The sequence below is a fragment of the Botryllus schlosseri genome, chromosome 10 (assembly GCF_051294905.1).
Source record: "Botryllus schlosseri isolate E-star chromosome 10, Bs_hap1, whole genome shotgun sequence".
Lineage (NCBI taxonomy): Eukaryota > Metazoa > Chordata > Ascidiacea > Stolidobranchia > Styelidae > Botryllus > Botryllus schlosseri.
The window spans coordinates 14077754-14098340 of record NC_137245.1 but is presented as its reverse complement, the minus strand read 5'-3'; the positions used below and the strand labels follow the sequence as shown (position 1 = coordinate 14098340).

Below are 20587 nucleotides of genomic sequence, written 5' to 3'. Positions count from 1 at the left end.
CATGGTTACTATGGCGCCACCGGCGAGGATCGGGCCCTCGATATTGAATAGCAATCTCGCGAATTTGGCGAGCGAGTGCCAGAGAATGGTGGAGTGCGGTGCCGACTATCTTCATCTCGACGTCATGGATGGGCACTTTGTACCGAATTTGACGTTCGGCCATCCCGTAGTGCAGAGTATCCGCGATAACCTAGGCGACAAGCCGTTCTTTGATGCGCACATGATGGTGTCTAAGCCGGAGCAGTGGGTTAAGCCGATGGCGGACGCGAAAGTCAATTTGTTTACATTCCATTTGGAATCTACGCAACAGCCACAGGTGAGAGGGAGTTTTATATACCGCAGTGGTGCCGGTAGATTGGTGTGACAAGGTAGAAGTCACGCTGTCGAATTTCACCCCGTGTCCGTGTGGATCGATTCGACCCAGAGGGACGACTTCCAAGCGATGTTAGGATGACTGGCGCCTCTGAGACAAATTTTTGAATCAATTTAAGAGTCGTCGAATATTTTGTTGTCGAGTCACGTTATGGAGGTTAATCCTGGGCTTACTTGATGCCATTTTGTATCACATTTTTGATACGCAGTGACCTCACAAACTAAGATTTGCCGACCACCTAAAACAATTTGTTAGACATCTACTCCACTTGTTACAAAATGACATTTAGACATCTACTCCACTTGTTACAAAATGACACAATGTAACAATTTTTTCCTGTTGCTTCGGACCAGTAAGTGTCAAAAATCAACTTTATTCCATATATAAACTTTGCTTTCGTGGTTTGGAGAATGAAATTCTAAAATGGCACTATTTTTGAGAAAAGAAATAAAAAAATAAGATTAATTCACTTGGTAATAATGATGACTAAAATGTAATGAGTTATTGTAGGATTGTCTTACCTAGTCGATTCACAAAAATTAGTGGAGTCACAAGTTCTGCAAAGAGAATATTAGCAGCAGAGCTTGAGTCGGTACGAAAAACATCCAAAACAAAACGGTAAAACAGAGCATTGACTGTCATGCTAGTTATAATAGTGTGGTACATCAAACTACATGTAGACTCAGGAAAAATTACTTCTATTGATGTTGCTTCCTGGTTCCATGATGAATAGCCATGCACCAAGGTTATGAACCACGTACCCGTACAGTACAGTGTATAGGGGTTATGGGGTGGATATTGCATCACTATAACAGTGTTATGCTGATGTTGAAATCATATTTTAGTCTTATCATGTGTGTTGGATATGTCTTTGCTTACAAATGTCACTTAGCTTGACATTTTTTTTTCTAGGATTTGATAAAGCAAATACATGAAAGCGGTATGAAGGCTGGATGTGGCATAAAACCTGGCACACCCGTTTCGCTTTTGATTGAATTGCTTCATTCCCAAATGTGCGATATGGCTTTAGTAATGACAGTCGAGCCTGGCTTCGGAGGGCAAAAGTTCATGACGGACATGATGTCAAAGGTATGTAGCTTAAGATGTCCAAGTCCAAGTCACAGAAGCGGTATAGAGAGACTTGTGGATATTTGTGTCTATATCAGTTGAGTCTTTGAATTAATGGCAAGAATGATTCTGAGCGAAAATTGTAAATTAACGAATATACGTGATTCCACCTGTGCCTAGCCTTAGACACGCTTACCAAACTCCTACAATGATCAGCAAAACCATTTCCTATACACATTCAGTGTCTGTATGTGCCAGTTGGAAATACTTGTCTGGATTCCTTAAACGGTGCCCGAGCTACACGCCTTCTCGCCAGTTAGCGAGCAACTCACCCATCCGTAGCATGTAATAAAAATGAATGGTAGCAAATGTTTTAGAGATCTTGATCATTCATCATTCATCATTGATATGGTAATTCCTGCCTGCTTTTCATCTATACTTATTTTGGACTAGTCTTACTTGAACAGATATTAAAGTCAAATCAATCATTTTCTAATATCGAATTTTTTTTTGAGTGTAATGTGAAATTTAAATGTCGCTCTGCATCACGATCTTGCCTACAGACGTCTTCACAGCTTTCACTACATCATCCATTGCAGTAAAAAATTTATTGAACTCGGAGGACTTTTCGGGTGCCTCTTTTCAATAGTTAACAGCACACTAAAGGGATTCATAAGCAGTCTTGCCTGCATTCCGTAATTTATGCTGTGTTCTTATCTAGTGAAAATATGAATTGAATAGTATATTCATATTGAAATGAACCCACAATATTTTCAACTGACACTCGTCAGGCGTAATCGTCAGCAACTATATACCATTCAATTGTATATTGAAGTTCTGTACCTCCAAGAAGCTCTTTGAAAATAAGAACTGTTAATTTCGAAGCTTTACGAAAAAGGTCTGGTTTGCATCTGTTAAAAATTCTATCTTACAGTTTGTTACGTTCCTTTCAAACATTTCATAATCCATTATTTACCCAAGTCAAGTTTCTCATAACCTATACTTGCTTTATAGGTCAAATCATTGAGGTCTGAGTTTCCTGGGCTTGATATTGAGGTTGATGGTGGGGTAAGCCCCGCCACTATTCAGCATTGCGCGGAAGCTGGGGCGAATATGATTGTGTCCGGTTCGGCGATCATGAGGAGCTCCGACCCCAAAGGTGTGATCGAAGAACTGAGATCTGTTGTCGAGGAGTACGGTGTACGTAGGTGATGCCGCGTCTACGTAACTGCCGGATTCAAAACGCGATTTAGTGCCTCTGCATTGGAGCTGTGTTCTCAACCTCATTTCGTACTGCAACACGCAATTTTCATGCAATCTACTGACAAGCTGCTATTTCGAATAATGCACCATTCGTTTTCTACTTGTTTGCTTTCTTTGTATCCCCGCTTGGGTCAAAAGGTTAGGAAGGCCTATGCATGAATACGACTTATCAGTGTGGTTATTCTGATAGATCTGTTTGAGAGTATGTCAGCCAGTAGTAATGCATGTAACGAAATAATGTTAACTGATCTAGGACACATGAAAAATTTTGACATTGCTATCTATTGGTACTTGAACGTCTAGCTCATTCGTTCTCAACCTTGCGGTGCTGGTAAAATTTTGAATCAGAACCTTGAAAATCAGCCCGAAATCCATTTACAACAAAATTATGCAACACAAAAGCAAATAAAATTGATTAATTGAAACAAATATTGAAAACATTGATTTAATGAGTAGGCTGATTCTGGCATTGAAGTTTATGCAAGACAAATCCTGTCCTAATATGATTGCGGTTGTTCGGATTCGTTTGATAGAACATACTTTTGTTTCACATTTACCCTATTCTAATGCCAAATTACACTTTCAAATTTAACTTAGCACAACACATAGACTTGCGATCATGAACTCAAATTTTACAACAGTGTAGAAAATTGTCTGGAAATTCGAATAGGTCAGGACGATTCGTTAGACAAGCGTCCAATTTCTTGAATTTTGCAATACTTCATCCTAGGCACAAGAAAGCTAAGTCATTGATTTGTCAAGAAGTATCGGTATTAAAATCACCTCGTCGGATATATAGTGCTTGCCAACAAATGACAAGAAATTTGTCCGTCGTCTGAATCGCAGCAGGATTCGAAACCAAAAGGAAGAACAATAGTTTTGCAAGCAAATTGCTGCACTTGAGACAACGCAAGTTTGATTGTCTGATTTGAAAGAACGTACTGTCTCTCGTTGATGCCCAGTTAGGCAGATGGAAAGAACTAAAAAGAACATCGATAAGACCAGTGTTGGGACGACTTTAATCATCTTTTTCAGACTGGACTATAGGCGTTTCGAAAATGCGGATTGACTCGTCACCCAAAGCAATTTTTTTTGTACGACAATCTACTTGTAGCCTACATGTTCTCGACACTCTAATAGGACCTGCGTGAGCATGAGCAACCAGTCATTCAACGATTGCGCGGCCTGGTTTAACACAGCTTTCATCACTATGTGAAAAAGTAAATTGACAGCAAACAAAGCGATTACAGCTTACGCTGTTGTATAATTAACTCGTTGCTCGGTTCAGAATTAGTAGCTATTCAATCTTGAAAATGCAACGTCTTGAATCATGCCTCGTGCTTCTAGAATTCGACACGCGCTTGTGAGTTAACGACTTCTGACCTGATCCCAACGCTGGCTACATAAAGAACAGGTAAATTTTATAGGTCTATATCAGTGGTTCCCAACGTGGGCGATATCGCCCCCCCAGGGGGCGATTTGTCGGTCCAGGGGGGCGAAAATAGCCAAGGGGGCGATGGCACGTTGAAATGGCTATATTGGCGTCCATGACCGTAACTTCCACACCCAAACCCCCAATTGGGATGGGGGACCCGAACTCGAAGGGACCCACAATTTTTTCATGAATTAGCAATAATTATAGATTATTGGTTTGGAAATTTAGGCAACTTTTTCAAAAAAATTTCGCGCTGCGCGCCATTTCGTGGTCGCATATTTCTTGCTTATTGGATACCCTTCCTCCATGAAATAATACGCACGAGTTATAGAAATGGGCATCTCGGCGTCAGCCATTGTCACACCATGACGCACCAAGACATATGAAGTTTCAGGCCATGTAACATGCGACTGCAAGAAGTGTGCCAGAACGAGAAAAATTTGACGGAAAAGGACTGCCTTTATACTGACCGACTTCGATCTATATACGATATACGTATATATTTAATCGTCCACAGGCGCCTGAATGGATGGCGCCAAATGTTCCTGCCCTGGCAATCAGAACCCCACAAAAAATGCCATCTCGCAGAGAAAAATTAATTGCCAGTGCAGAAATACCAATTTGAAATCGTGTGCGTCTTTTAGTTTAGCAATTTGAATATCTTCTGACATAGCAGACAGGCCACGAAATGTCATTACGTAACGAAGTCATTATACCCACGGGTTCGCCCGAATCTGTTCAATTATTATGTACGGGCCCTACATATCCAAGACGCCTCACTTAGCTTCACCGGTAAATCTGAATACATGAGCAGAGAGAGGATAAAATATTGACAGCAATATATATGCAATTACCGATCATATTGACCGATTCAATCATGAATGATAGCAATTTTTCACACTTCGCGCGAATTAAGCCCACTAACAACAAAAATTTGTGCTGAGAAGTAGCGGTAAAGAGGTATCGGGGGAGTTGGGTCTGAGGGGTGCAGAAGTTTGCTTTATCGCCCTATGGAGGGGGGTCAAGACTAACGGATTGGGGCGGGGGGTGGCTGACGAAGTGCTGTTACGGGCCTTTTGGAACCAAGTCGGAGAAATCACCTTTTTTGTTAGTCAACTCATCAAAATTTAGCTGGAAAAGTGTAATTTCGAGGTCGAGCCGAAAACTTGACCTTTTTTCTTAGTCAAATCGCCGGTGATTTCAGTCTGTATGCCCATTTTTCGGTTCCCAATATTTGGGGGGGGGGGCGATGATCGGTGTGGAGTGTGAAAAGGGGGCGATGAGTCGAAAAAGGTTGGGAACCACTGGTCTATATATTGCCATATGCAATAAGCCCTATGATCGCATTCAACTGACAAGTTCAAAATTTTCAGGGATCTTGGTCCCAGTGTTGGGATGACTCGAGTCATGACTTGACTCGAGTCACCTCTTTCACATGACTTGACTTGACTCGAGTCACTTTGCTAAAATGACTTGACTTGACTCGGCGTATCAGAAATGTGGATTGACTCGTGACTCGGAGCAAAATTCACGAGTCAATTTCAAGTCATCAAGTAATCGGTGTCGATAGAAATCACTGTATCTTGCACATGTTCGGATTGTTCGCGAAACGCGGGTGTAACCCATGAGAGCGACCAATCATTCAATGACCGTGCGTATAACTGAGGCTCGATTGTTCTCCCACAAATAAATTGACCGCAAACGAAGTGATCGAAGCTTACAGCTTACGTTGTAACTCTAGTAGTAAAGTAATAAAACAGCAAACTGTCTATTTCTGTTCTCTATTCTTACCTTAACCAAACCTTTATTGAAATTGAATTCGAATATAGTTAGTACAGTTATCAACCATTGCCATAGGATCGAATTGTATCATATATTTGTAAATGGGTAATGTATCGCATCTTATCAATGTGTTTCTCTATTCTCTATTTTGGCTGATAACTTTTAACCGAGGCTATGCAATTACGCAGTTTAATAGTTCTATGTTTATTATGTGAGCGATTCAGCGCCTTTTTGCGTGTATATTTAACCCTATATTCGTTCGTCGGTTTGGAATCAATGACCTGACCACTCAATATGCATTTCAGACAGATAGCAAATTGCAATGACGTAATCATGCCTCATACTTCGAAAAGCCAACTTGACTTGAAATGTGACTTGACTTGACTCGAGTCACCTCCAAAAATCGAGTGACTTGACTTGACTCGAGTCACCTTTGAAAATCGATTGACTTGACTTGACTCGAGTCAAAATGCGCAATGACTCGTGACTCGAAGGTAGTGACTCGATCCCAACACTGCTTGGTCCTCAAACTGGGGGTGCGAAGCCGCCTGGGGGAAATGATGTTTCTTGAACTCGTAATGAGTTTCATTTGTGCTCAAACTTGAGTTTCAACAACGTCGATAATCCTAATTATACGATGATTTTACATAGCTGTGCCGTCAGGCACCGATCAGAAGATGTCTCAGAATTACGAGTAGCTGGTAAACGCAATGTATAATATGGCTTTTGAATCTAATAAACGAGGATTTACGTCGAAGTAGCCTTTTATTATATAACAATAATGGGGCACGAAAATTTTCACCATCATCAAGGGGTGGTGTTTAAAAAGTTGGAGAATCACTGTTCTAAATGACCGAGATCTGGAGCTTGAGTGCTACAGACCTACACTTGTAACAACCTAGTTGGACAACTTCACTTCGAGCATCCCAAGCGAAATCCGTTACCCACAATTTATTTCCTGTTATCCGTAAACCGATCCGAGGCATAACACAATTCAAACAGCCACAAAAATGCTTGCAAACACTCTATATCATACCAGCGTTATCGCTGGTACTCAATATCGTAATCAAAGTAATTCTGATCAAAGTTGTGAACACGCACAAAACCATCTTCAGCCCCACTTGAGTAACTGCAAAATAATATTCAAATCAAGTTTTCAATATGAATGACATACAACCTGCACTCACCTTTTCCCGTTAGGATGAAACGCGAGACTGTTAATCGGACCAAAGTGACCTTTAACCCTGCCAAACTCTTCTTCGATAACCAGATGGAAGAACCTTGCATCGAATTTACCAACTCTTGTGCTGGTTGTTGTGACTTCCATCGCTTCTTGACCACCGCCGATTACAACCTGGGTGACGTATTCAATCAACAACAATTTTCTAAAATACTACCACAGATCAGCTTACGTGGAGAGCTGTAGGTGACACCGCCGCGGAATTCACAGGCCTGTCAGTTTTATATGTTTTCAAATGCCGTAACGTCGCCGTGTCAAAGAGCTGAAATTGATGAGCAAGCCATAATATAATCATTTTTCAGATTTTTGGCACACAGACTATACCTTTGCTGTTTTGTCTTTACTGGCGGTGATTAGCATTGTTTGATCCCGGTTGAACTGCATATCTCTGATGAGGGCGGTGTGCTCACGAACTGAATGAAGTAACTGGCCAGTCTAGAAAGACACGTCAACTCGCATTACCACAGTTGCGTTGGATTAGTAACATTTCACATCTTCTGCTTCCGAAGCAAGTGCGGCAACTACTACAAATGAAAATAACTCGCTCAAGACATAGGCTACTTACCGCTAGATTTCATATCCTCAAATATAGAAATAGGCCTAGTCATAAATCAGATCAAAGTTTCTAGAAAGTGAAGTCCAGATAAAACCATTAGCTTGATTTTGAGCGTTGGGTATATTTCGAAAGAAATCTGACTTCACTAGATGGATAGATCTATTATAATATCAAATGTCAATAAATTGTACTGTCTTTTTAGGCCAGAACTAGTTGAGGGCTACTTTTCAACTATTTGGTATAATACATGCAGCATTGTGGCGCAACTTTCATGATATATTTCTATTATCAGTTTCAAATTAGATTTTTATATGTTTCTAATTAATGAACAAGCCTTTAAAGTCATTGCATTATAGAAGTTGACAAGGACCACTGAGCAAGAGGGTATTTGTGTCAGACTCGGAGGACGAATCGATAGCATAATTGTGGCATTGAACATATGTACTAATGCAATTATTAGATATTGGAAAATGGAGAAGTTAATGCGACGTAAAAATCATACATTGGAAACATTTCTTATTTTTACGACAGCATTCGGCCATACAATATGTCCTGCGTAGATACACATACAAACCTTTGTATCCCAATGGGCAAGGGTACCATCATCATGGCCTGTAATGATGTATTCATCCAACGGACCCCACAGCGAACACATCGGTTTGGACATTGTCTTTGTCTCTATGTTGAACTGCAGGGCTGGGGTTGCATCGGCTGCTCAAAAAGTAAAATTCAAAGTAACACAATAATGACATTCCAATTCAAATCTTTACTTTACCTGGCTCCCTCACGTCATGAACTGACACCATAGGTTCGTGTTTCATTTGTCTGTCGGTTGTGTATTCAAGTAAATTGCCACAATAACTGAAATTCGCACTTCTGCTAGATGATTTCGTGTCGTATGTAGTAACACATGCACCTGGAAACGATTTGGGATGATAAGTCAAATAGCTACGATTGCCTTATGTGGTAGCATCCAAACCTGTTTCACAATCCCACAATTTTGAAGTCTGATCAGCACCAGCTGTCAACACTCTGGTACTGTCCCAATTTACGTCGATTGCCCATACCGTACCTCTGTGACCATCATATGTGCCTAACCTGCATTAAAAGTATTGATCAGACACATCTAGTCGGCTGACTTTGTCACCTATTTTTAGTAGGCATAGCAAGTAATGCGCTTATAGTTATAGCTCAAACAACAAACCTTTCACCGTTGATTGTGAACCATACATTCGGTTGGGAATCTTTTGCGGCTGTAAACAGTAAATCACCCTCCCTGTTGTATTTTATTTGAGTAATAGAACGTTCGTGACCCTGGAGGATTAACGGTTTCTGAAATGGAAATCAATAAATATAAATTCATAAGGAACTACATTGAATATGAAGACAACAAGATATTAGCAGCTTTTGGATAAGAAATAACTCACCATGATGCTCGATTACGGTATATTTTCTTCAATCGGGCTTAAATATTGCGCAAAATATACGATATAACAACGACAATCCACAGGCTCCAGCAAAACAGCGAACATGGATGTCGAATGGGGATTTCGATGCATAGTATGATATGGCTCATGATAAAAAAGAAATTTATATATGAAATGGACATGGACATAATGACAAAAACGGGTTTCAAGCCCCATAATTATTATATCATTATTATTTTAATTATTATTTGAATCGGTGCCTTCCATCTCTCTAATGTATTGTTGCCACTTGCCTAGGGTTGTCATACGTCCGGAATTTCCCGGACATGTCCGGAATTTCACTGTTCAAACTAGCATCCGGGAGGAATTTCTAAAATATGCCAAATGTCCGGAATTTTGACGTAGGCTCATAATTTTTTTCGTAAATCAGCATAAAAACAATATAGTTTGGAAATATTTATGCTGATGTATGATATTTTTCTGCGCGCGATTTACTACCACATTTATTGATTTTAATATGGAGACTAGGCCCTACCATCCTCGCAAAAACTGCCATAAAATATAAATATAAACAACCTTCATTTACTGGAATAAGCCAAATTGTAATCGCAATTATAGGAGAACGGTATATTTCTATAGATCGTTAAGGTCGTGTAAATGCTTTATTCAAAGATTGTGGTTCGAAACGGGGGGGGGGGGGGGAGGGTCCTTTGCCTTTATTCTGGGGTTTGCGAATATGTTGAACGTGATCAGTTCCAAAATAGCCCGTGAGAAAGCCTGGGCAAAGGTGCTGACTTCTTTTAGTAATCAGCTCGTAGAATTTTGATCTGGGCCTCGGAACATTTTCAGATTGGAGTTGGAGTCGTGACCATAAAAGGTTGGAAACCACTGGATGTGGGGTGTTTATAAAGCTCCGTGATGCCCACCGGCATAAGGCTGATTAACAATCTTATCGGTAGGACATGAACATGACTTAACGAAGTACATTACGCTCCCAGTATTTTCGAACTCATCAACCTCCACCAGCACTACCGCTAACTCTGATCATGTGGGCGGGGAGTAGTATCTATATAGTAATATATGGAACGACCAATATTATTGACAGAATTCATTCCAATAATTTAACGACCAGAGGCATACAGAAACCAGATTCATATAGCAAGCACCCCCCCCTCAGAAGTTGCATCGATTACCCTATAGTGTGGGCTCAAAATCATTGTTTATTTGGGCGGGATGGGGCTGAAAACATGTGCTTTCGGTCCCGGTTACACCAAAGAATGTAGACGACCCGAGCCCTCAAATTGAATAAAGTTGATGTTATCTGAAAGCTACTGTCGCACTGATTCCGAAAATATACATTAAAATCAAATCAGGACGATGGAAACGCCTCGAAATACACCGCAAAGTCTGAAAATCGGCATTGTTCTGAACAATCGCAACCACGCAAGGAGCATTGTTATGGCCATTGTGGTGCGTCGCTGCGATTGTTTAGAACATAGCCGATTTTCAAACTTTGAAGGCTATTTCGGGATGGTTCCATTGCCTTGATGAGACTGTAAAGTACATTTTCAGAATCAGTGCGACAGTAGCTTTCAAATAAGATTAAATTTATTTAATTTGAGCGTTCGGGTCGTCAGCTGTGGGATTGGAAATTACGTTGCGCTCAGATTGTTGAGCAGTATTTTCCTCCGAGCAAGCAAGCGTGACGACGGGTGTTGTATATCTATCCGTAGGTTAGTTATGTATAAGATAACTAACCCAGTGCTCTTCAACCGGGGTGGTCGTACACCCTAGGGTGTACCAGAATTTTCAAAGGGTGTACCACTCGGATGGGGTGTACAGGGGTATACCAGATCCACATTATGATGAACCGATGATACGATGACTATAGCTATCACAAAAATACGCCAGTTTATGCTTTAAAACAGAATGACCGGATGTGTAATATCGTACAATGTGATGTCATAAGCAAATGTTTCTAATCATTCAACCTTTGGTAATGGACTTATTACTTCCTTTTCGAGTAGAGCAGGGTGGAGTTAGCATGTGTTCAGCTTGCGATATCTGTCTGATGATTCTCGAGGAGATCTCGGACATTTTGAATTTGTGCTTCCTGCGGCCAGCTTATGAATAGTGCAGAATACATAGCCTATTTACGCAGGCACGGGGTCGAGTTTGCGAACCACTGCGTTAGATGGTGGTCCAGTAACCTCGAGCCCTTATTCGTATTATCATTTACTATACGTTGCAGCCTTGCTCAAATGTCCATGCTTATTTCGGCTACGTCAGGGGTGCTCAACCTGCGGACGTACGGCCTTATTCAGCCGCATAACCATAATTTTGCGATCTTCTACACATATTCAAATTAGCGTGTGTTGGCGGCCGTCATTATGTAACCAATTGTTGCTGGTTCTAGTCTCGGCTCTGCCATGTTTCTATGTGTCGGATGTTTATCTAGGCTCCTCGTCGCCGACCCCCTGTTAACGTAACGTCATGAAAAGCCCAGAAGAAGAGTTAACCGAGCTTCAAAGTCCTGAAAGTGGACGCACGTTAGCGAGAGAGAATGAAGAATGGGAGTGCGCGTGCAAGCAAAAGTCGTCCTCATTACCCAAAGCAAAAATACTAAACTTTTGGAAATGCACTTTCGTGGCGCACAAATTCAAAACAGGCGATTATCACCACTGTCATTGATGTGTAATGAAATATTATTAATAACAATACAAACAATCCTGGTGAGAGGCCAAGAAATAACAACATGCAACTAAGTGATTAATAGGAACCGCAAGATGCATCATCATTAATATTGTACCCAATATTTTCGAAAACACCCTCCATCAGCTCTACGGGTTAATCTGATCACGTGAGCTGAGAATTAATAAATTTTTGACAATAATATGTGAAACTACCAACATTTTCGATGAAATCCATTTAAGGTGCAAAATTTTCGCGCTCTGCGCGACTACACACATAATCCTAGTGTCTTTTCTTGATATTTATACTCGCGATTTTGGTACATAAATTATATATTGTAAGCCTGCTGGGATGTTTTGCTTCTACAGTAAGAAAATTTGCGCATTGCATATCTCAAGAAATAAGTGAAGGCACAGAACACCACAAGGGGTCTCCGTGGTGTTAAGTTCCCAGTATCCAATTTCATATGAGCATTTGTCGTCCATGCGCCATGGCGAATCCCCGTTGGAATCCGGACATATTGTATATGTAATCAAAATGCGGCTTTCGGCGTTATCGGTGTATTATACGGTCAGGGGTGTACGAGTTTTGAGAAAATGTTAAAAGGGTGTACCACGACGAAAAAGGTTGAAGAGCACTGAACTAACCTACTGATAGATGCGCATCACGTGATTCACGGTCGAGTGATGCTACAGTAGGGTTACCATATTTCTGCGAAGCAAATTCCGGGCACTCTTTAGCGCCCACTAGCGGATTTTAAAATGAGGTGTCACACATTGACCGTCAATATGACATAACACTAGCAAAACATTGTCCATCGACTGTATACACTAGGGGCGGCCAACCTTTTCGGCCAAAGGGCCACATGGTATTTACGAACCATTGCGCGGGCCACTTGATGTTAATAACCATTTGTTAGGTATACTCAAATACTCAAAATTGGCCCGCGGGCCATGGGCTGGCCGCCTCTGGTATACACTATACAGGAATGGAGTGGAACATAGGTCATGAATTTGGCCATCTGTAAAGTGAGCTCTGGTGATTGCTGCTAGGGTACGCAATAGATTCCTCCACGGGCCGGATGAAATCATCTGGCGGGCCGTGTCTGGCCTGTCAGGATTGTGTTTGACAGCCCTGCTATACTGTTAGGTCGGTACGGCTATCTGTTTATGTGTTTTAATCAGGTCCGAAACAACATTTTTTTCTGCCCCCCTCCGCCCGAAAAAGCACTGGTCTTGGGCCCACCATAGGGTAGTCGATGTAACATGTTGGGCACTTACTATATGGATTTGGCTGGTAAATTTTATGTATGAATTATGTCAATAATATTGATTCTTTCATATATTATAGGCTGCAATAAAATGCACCAGCAGGTTGCACATCCGGTGATTTCCAACCTTTTATGGTCGCGACCTTATTTCCCACTTGAAAATGTTCCGTGGCGAAGCTCAAAACTTGATAAGCTGATTACTAAAAACATTCAGCTTGCCTAAACTTACTCACGGCCTAGGAAGATGATTACGTCCAAGATCATCGCGATCCCCAGATAAAGGCGAACGACCCCAATATTTGGAACCACTGTCTGTGACTGAAGCATCCAATTGGCCTTAACCAACTCTAGGAATATACCGTTAGCTTATAATTGCGAGTTCAATCAGACTTATTTCAGTAAATGATGATTATTTATATTTATTTTGATTGTATTTTTTGGCGAGGATGGGGCCTGGTGCCCATCATTATACGTTGTATTTAACTAGCGCGCGGCGCGAGGAACAATTTTGAATAGCTTAAATCTGCTTGAAAATATTATTGCTTATGTTTTACGAAAAACTTTTGAGCCTGCTTCAAGCCTTTGAAATTCCGGACATTTAGGCATATTTTAGAAATTCCTCCCGGACGCAGATTTTTCAGTGAAATTCCGGACATGTCCGGGAAATTCCGGACGTATGGCAACCCTATGCTACAGTCGCAGATTTCTTATCGCTTCATAGCATGAAACTATAGGACACTATGATGGAACGGTAACGTAATTGCTAATCCTATAGATGACGAGACGAGCGCTTAGATTCACTTGATCTTATTTGAAAGCTACAGTCGCGCTGATTCTAATAATAAACGTAAAACTTTCATCAAGGCAACGGAACCCCCTCGAAATACCTCTTAAAGTCTGAAAATCGGCATTGTTCTGAACAATTGCAACCACGCAAGGACCTTTGTTATGGTCATTATGCTGCATTGTTGCGATTGTTTAGAACAATGCCGATTTTCAGACTTTTAATGTTATTCGTAAGTCCAATAGACGATTTAAAACGGCCCGCGAAGAAATCTGTTGCAGACTCAAGCAATCACCAAAGCTCACATAAGAGATGACCAAATTCAGGACCTATGATCCACTCCACTCCTGCATACAATCGATGTAGGCGAAGCTTTGCTAATGTGACGTCATATTGACTAACAATGTATTCATATAATCATAACACATTGTAAATCCCGCTAGTGATCGCTAAAGAGTGTCCAGAATTTGAGCCACAAAAATACGGTAGCCCTATTCTAATGATAGTTACCAAATTTAATATGTGCCCGTCTTCGTATGTTCTTGCACAAGTCCAAATTTGTTATGAACATGAATATCTTCACACCCACAGACATCATATTCACCTTAATCTGGGACTCTGACAGCTCGTCCTGTAAACCTATTAATCAACAACGAAGATCTATGTCCGGTTTAAATAGCCTATCACTGGGGCGGAATCAGGAAAGATCAGGCGTGGACAATTATTTTCCCCAAAGAGCCAAATAAGAAGCAGAAAATAAGTTAGCGGGTCGAGCCAAAATTTTAAAACTATATCTCTGGGCGACTTGGTTTTATTTCTAAATTGAAGGCGGTGAATTACATTGTTTAAACAGGCCGCTAAGTGGATGTATTAATATTAGGTGATGGGTACGTGAGCATTAACTTACAACAATTATTATTTATTCAGTGTCAATAATCCAAACAATTTCTACTTACCGCTTTCCGCCCAGGCAGCCCGGCTTTGATTCCGTTTCGTAGGTTATGTTAGGCTCCTCTTCCGCGCGTCGCTGTTCTTAAGGCGACAAACAGCCCAGAAAAAGACCCGATAAAAGAACGCTCTCACCAAGAATGGAAAGAGCAAGAAAGAGGTGCGGAATAGAGACAAACATCGAAAAAGGAACTGTGACATCGGGCACTAGGCCGAGGTGGATGCCAGTTTAAGAGACCGCAGCTGCATGGTCGTTCGTCATTCTCCTATCGATTTGTTCATTACATTGTATTGTGTCTTATCGCATTGTACATTGTGTGTGTCTTGTTCAGATGGAAATTCTTGCATTATTGCTGATGATATCCCCTGACGAGGGTCAGTCGAGAATCTTCGCGAATAAATATGAATATATTATTCGAATGTGTCAGATGAAAATATAATCTGACGATTATTGATTGAAACATAAAACATCTCCAACTCTTTCTAGTCACTTTTTCACCTCCAGACACCCAAAAATGTATTTGCGATAATACGGAGCTGGTCTTGGTCGCTGCATTGCGAGCGGTGTCTAGTAATAGATACTTGTTGATTTGCTCGCTTCACCAATGATATATAGACCTATATATCACTTGCTTCACAAACACGTCTTTCGAAATTCGCGTACTCTCAGCCTCAGCTGAACGCCTGTATTTCACTGGGATTTTCCTCGCAAAGCCGACTCAGGTAAACTCTTTAAACCAGACGACCTGATCACAACAAACTAAACTAATAAGACGGGTTTACTTCTGACTTCGGAAAAATATTTCATGCTCCTAATCTTCTTGAGATTTCGGCCTTCAATCTTCACATTTCGTTCTTTTTGACATGACATTTTATGGGGGGACTACTCACGTGCACTGATTGATTTGGAAACGTATTACGAGTGACAGACATAATTCGTGTTGCAACAATCGCAGCAAATGAAGTCTATAATACATACCTAGTGTGAGCATGCCCAATGACCATCCGCGGTCCGCGGGAGGCTACATCGTCATCACCACATGTGGAGAAAAAGGCGTCTATGGCGTGACTCAATGTTATAAAAACTTTACCATATGAAAAAAGGAAGAATATTTTGAAATGGATACTTCCATGATAACAGTGAATATTTCGAGATGTGCCACAAACAAACAATTTTGCATGTCATTGTGAGCATATGTTTGCATATGTTTAATGGTTATATGAAAGTCATTCAACCGTTACTGTGGCACGTAATTTTCGAAGTAAATTTGTAGTACTGTTGGCGTCGGAGTCGGAGTCGGAGTCGGAGTTAAAGTCGGTGGAAAAATTTTCCGACTCCACAGCCCTGGTTGACGCAAAATCGCTTTTATGCACCGGAAGAAATATGTAGTTTTATATCATGTGTGTACAGTCAGATTTCGGTAGATTTATGATGGATTTTTGTTTTTATGACTCGGCGAAAATTTGGGGATCCGCAATGGCTTTCGGATTGGAATACGTGTTACACACGTTAGTACAGGTTAAGAACAGAGGTGGTCAATGTAGTCAAGAAAGCTACTCAAGTAGAAGTAGAAGTAGCGAAAAAAAATCTACTCAAGTACGAGTAGAAGTACTTCTTCCATGAGCAATCTAAAACTACTTGAAGTAGAAGTAGAATTGACTGACTTTAAAAGTACTCAAGTAAGTAAGTAGTTGTGAAAACGATCCTAATTCGTTGACATGGATTGTAAAAAGGTGCAAATCGAGCTATGCGAAAGGTGACGAGCTTGATTCATATTGATGGATACCAACAGGTATCTAATTTTCGATAGCATAAGCATTCATCAACATCATGATAGAATTGATATGGAAATGCGATACTAATCCTCTGTTTTCTCGAATAGCACGTTTTAGAAGAGACCATGGTACGGCGCCATCCCCCATATTATAAGTCACGTAGTTTAGTCGAAGAGCTATACGGAGAAGTTGTATCGGTAACGGTGTAAATACTTTGCACGATTAGTAAACGTTAATAAAAAAAATATTGTGGACCGTAAAATGCCATATTGTGTAGCTTTATTTCGGGAAATTAAAGGCATTACTACACTTGCTTTTATACTTCAACATGTATGTTATCCAGACAAAAGATCTGGTATTAATTATAACTGAAAGTATATGATATTGGGAATCAAAAATGAAATATAGATACTACTTCTAAAAGTGGAGCATGTATTTCATGCCTTTAGTCCAGAAAGTTTCAAAGGTGGTGTGCTAAAACAGCTCTAAAACTAAAAAAAAGTCAGAGTCCACGTTTCCAGATTAGGACTCGCCATGGACATGCTAGATTACGATATGACAAGTAAATGCTAGATTGCGAAACATCAGTTTCAAACGTTATGATGAGTCATATATACTGTGATGAATTATTTCATATGGGCGAAGGGTGACGATGTGGTGTAAACGGAACCCCGCCAACCTGCGACCTAAATTATATTCACCGATACTTTCGTGAAATCATACTGGTCACTCCATATCCACTGCGCGCGAAGCACGACGAAAATTCTTGATTTCACTTAACTTTTGTGAAAATTAAATGTTGATACTCCGTGAAAACAGCCCCGAAATCTCCCACGCTATCTTCCTGATTGTAAAATTGAACTACTACTACTTGACAAACTGAAAATAACGAAAAGTAAGTAAGTAGATCACAAAATATTACGAAGTAGAAGTAGCGAAAATCAGATCTACTTGAGTAAGTACCAGAAGTAGAGGAAAACTACTTGAGTACTTCGAAAAAGTAGAAGCACTTCGTTACTGAACACCTCCGGTTAAGAACCACTGTTCTGAATGCCATATACTCAGTGCATACACTTCTACAAACAGTGGCCAACACAGGAGATAATGGCGTTGGGCAATGGGCAGGCCGTGTTATTTTTGGCATTTTAGGAGCCAGATGCCAAAACTGCCAAAAATAAAAATGCCAAAAATGCCAAAAATAACTTAATTTTTGGCATATGCCAAAAATAACACGGCTTGCCAATAGTGTATTTCTTTCATGGTGTTGTGTTAACAGGACCGCATTACACGCGAGAAGAGCGTGTGTGAAGGGCAGGATTCTTACTCTATGGGTCCTGCCCACCCATTAGGACAGAAAGCATGGTGTCCTAAATGGTGTGGGCACGGCGAGATTGAACGGCTGACTGCATTTGGTTTACGTCATACTTTCCATTTGTCCAAAGGCAATTTTTGACCGGCTTGCCGAGGGCTAAATTTGATAAAACGTGTATCAATGGAAAGCTGCCGCTGTACTGATTACTAAAATATAAATTGTATTCTGCTCATGGATCTGGAACCCCCAAATTCAACCATGACTTTTGCATTGTGATCGAGTTGAACATTGTGACTCAACAAACAGTCTGGCTATTTCTGAGCTGCAATCTCGTTTTGCCAGACAGTCTTGTTGCGTTATTGTTCCTAAACAAGCTAACCTTCCCAGGACTCTTCCATGTGAGTTGATAATATTAAAGCCATCTGACGTGACAAAAATCCTCCTAAAATATATCGGTAGACTACTGATGGAGATGGGATGGTCACGCTACAAAATAGAATGTGTTGAGTGACAACACAGGTAACTCCTGGAAAAGTATCGGGAAGAAAATTCTCTCCGCGGTGAGATCGATGGCACTAGCGCAGTGATCTCTTTTCATGATGCTTGGAAGGCGGTTCTGCCCTCCGAAATTTTGAAGCTCTGAAAACCTTTTGTGGAGGACTGGCAACATTCTTTCCCTCAACGGCTACTGTTGAAGCGATGTTTCCCAGATTCGTTGGGCGAAAAATTAATTCAGGAGAAACTTTGCTGACCTGAGTTTGGAAGCACTGTTACAGTGCAAACAATTTAAGTCTATTCAAGAGCTGTAACAATCAGGTGTTGAGCGTGTTTGTTAGGCTTCTCATTCTTTTTGCTTATTGGCACCGATGCCGAATGGATACTGCACATTTTGTGGTTTCGTTTGATATTATTAACCTATGTATTCATTAGGTTTTTTCTCTTCTTATTGTTTGTTGGTACTGATTATAAGTGGATTCTGCACATTTTTTGGTCTCTATTGATAAACTGACCAAAATAAAGCGTTTTTATGACTAATTCGAGTCTGAAAATATCTATTTAGAGGTCGATGCCAAAACTGCCAAAAATAAAAATAAAAAAATGCCAAAAATAAGCTATTTTTGGCAGTTTTGGCATATGCCAAAAATAACACGGCCTGGCAATGGGCATTCGGGAAAAGAGTAGGCGACGTCACGATGTCGATATGTATCTTTATCTATCCAAATGTGCAGGGGTACTGGATCATACCACGATTTGATCGACTTTAGTCGTAGCTAGACTTGATCCAACATTTTATCTTTGTATAAGCGGAGCCTTCCATGGCGATTTGATTTAGGCCTATATGCCCTTATAAAAATATTCATATCATTTGATTTTGCGATAGAAGTAAAAAGTAAAGGAAATAGGACTGATGCTCATGATCAACTGAGCATCAGCTTTATAACTATGTGATTTTCTCGTGCATTGGATTGTTTGTATAGTATATTCATATTGAAATAAACCCGAATATTTTCGGCTGACACTCGTCAGGGATAATCGTCAGCAACTACTAAACCATATATGGGACACTATGATTAAACTATTAGAGAATTGGAAAGAACATTGTATATCAACAATCGCATCACAAAATATGACGTCACCAGCATGAAATTTCGAATGAGAGAGCGTTCAATGTACTATTTTCAGGTGGTACTCGAACTCTTGTTGTTGACAGAGTTTGGGTTGGTGTATTTTGATAAAAGTCGACTCCAAGGCACACAAATGAAATGTGAACAGCCCCTCCCAACGACGCGAAATCTGTCGTCTCGATAATTATTCGCACAAATCGGATTATCTAACAGGCGTTTGCCGATGGGTTTATTTCAATATGAACATACTATTCAATTGTATATGGAAATTCTGTACCTCCAACAAGCTCTTGGATTGTTTGTGTTAATTATGAAAGTCTTCATGGCATAGTGAATGTCAATGTGTCAAGTGAAAGTATTTTGTCTTTCCATTTGAAAATATGACCCATCATTAAAGAACAGAAGAGCAGTAGGACAGGCGCCGATTTCTTTTTGAATTCCTCGACTCCATTATAGCTTCAAATGTCTTTTATCGAAACAACTCTTAACATTCTGGAAGCTGTGAACAAGTGGAAATCATTTCCATACTACGTAAGAAGAAGTGGGTACAGCATATAGCCTATTTTGTCTCTGATACATCATTTCGAAAATAAATCAATTCGGGAAGTTAACTAATAAACTGTAATTGACTAAACGTTTTCTTAAAGCCATCATCCTAAATAGTATATCCGCGCACCTAGAACAGTGTTTCGTAACCTTTTTAGCGCTCGTACCCCTGGAGCTTTCAATAATATTTCTCGTACCCCCTGTCCATTTCAACAGAAATTATGACACTGATCAGTTGATCACCACTCTTTACACACACCATTCACAAACACGCAAACACACTCACTCTTTCCGTATCCAATAAAGCCCGAGATTATACAATTCATTAACGAAAGACTTCAATCGTCCTACCATTCACAAAGCTGCATGATCGCCGAAACTTCTTGTGTCCAGTAGCGGGATTTACGGCCGACGCCGAAATACCGGTGCATAGTATTCCTGCACCAGCAGGTTCCACATACATACCGACAGACTAAAGTCTCCCCCCCCCC

The 20587-nt window shown here is 40.5% G+C and overlaps 2 protein-coding genes across 2 annotated transcripts in view; one reads left to right on the top strand and one right to left on the bottom strand.

The window, feature by feature from the left end:
• Position 1: 1 nt before the first annotated feature.
• LOC145448912 (ribulose-phosphate 3-epimerase-like) lies at positions 2-2885 on the top strand. Its single transcript, XM_080327362.1, has 3 exons — positions 2-316; positions 1286-1462; positions 2456-2885. The coding sequence occupies exons 1-3, from the start codon at positions 2-4 to the stop codon at positions 2651-2653; spliced, it is 690 nt and encodes a 229-aa protein (XP_080183488.1). The 3' UTR covers positions 2654-2885.
• Positions 2886-6857: 3972 nt separating this feature from the next.
• LOC145448079 (eukaryotic translation initiation factor 3 subunit I-like) overlaps positions 6858-20587 on the bottom strand; it is a 52313-nt gene continuing 38583 nt past the window's right edge. The window contains exons 2-10 of the mRNA XM_080326407.1: positions 9145-9204; positions 8922-9049; positions 8697-8815; positions 8493-8633; positions 8292-8428; positions 7486-7596; positions 7334-7423; positions 7109-7275; positions 6858-7050 (exon numbers count right to left, since the gene is read on the bottom strand). Of these exons, the coding sequence (XP_080182533.1) occupies positions 6963-7050; positions 7109-7275; positions 7334-7423; positions 7486-7596; positions 8292-8428; positions 8493-8633; positions 8697-8815; positions 8922-9049; positions 9145-9147 (984 nt within the window). The 5' untranslated portion in view covers positions 9148-9204 and the 3' untranslated portion in view covers positions 6858-6962. The remainder of the gene's footprint in view (positions 7051-7108; positions 7276-7333; positions 7424-7485; positions 7597-8291; positions 8429-8492; positions 8634-8696; positions 8816-8921; positions 9050-9144; positions 9205-20587) is intronic.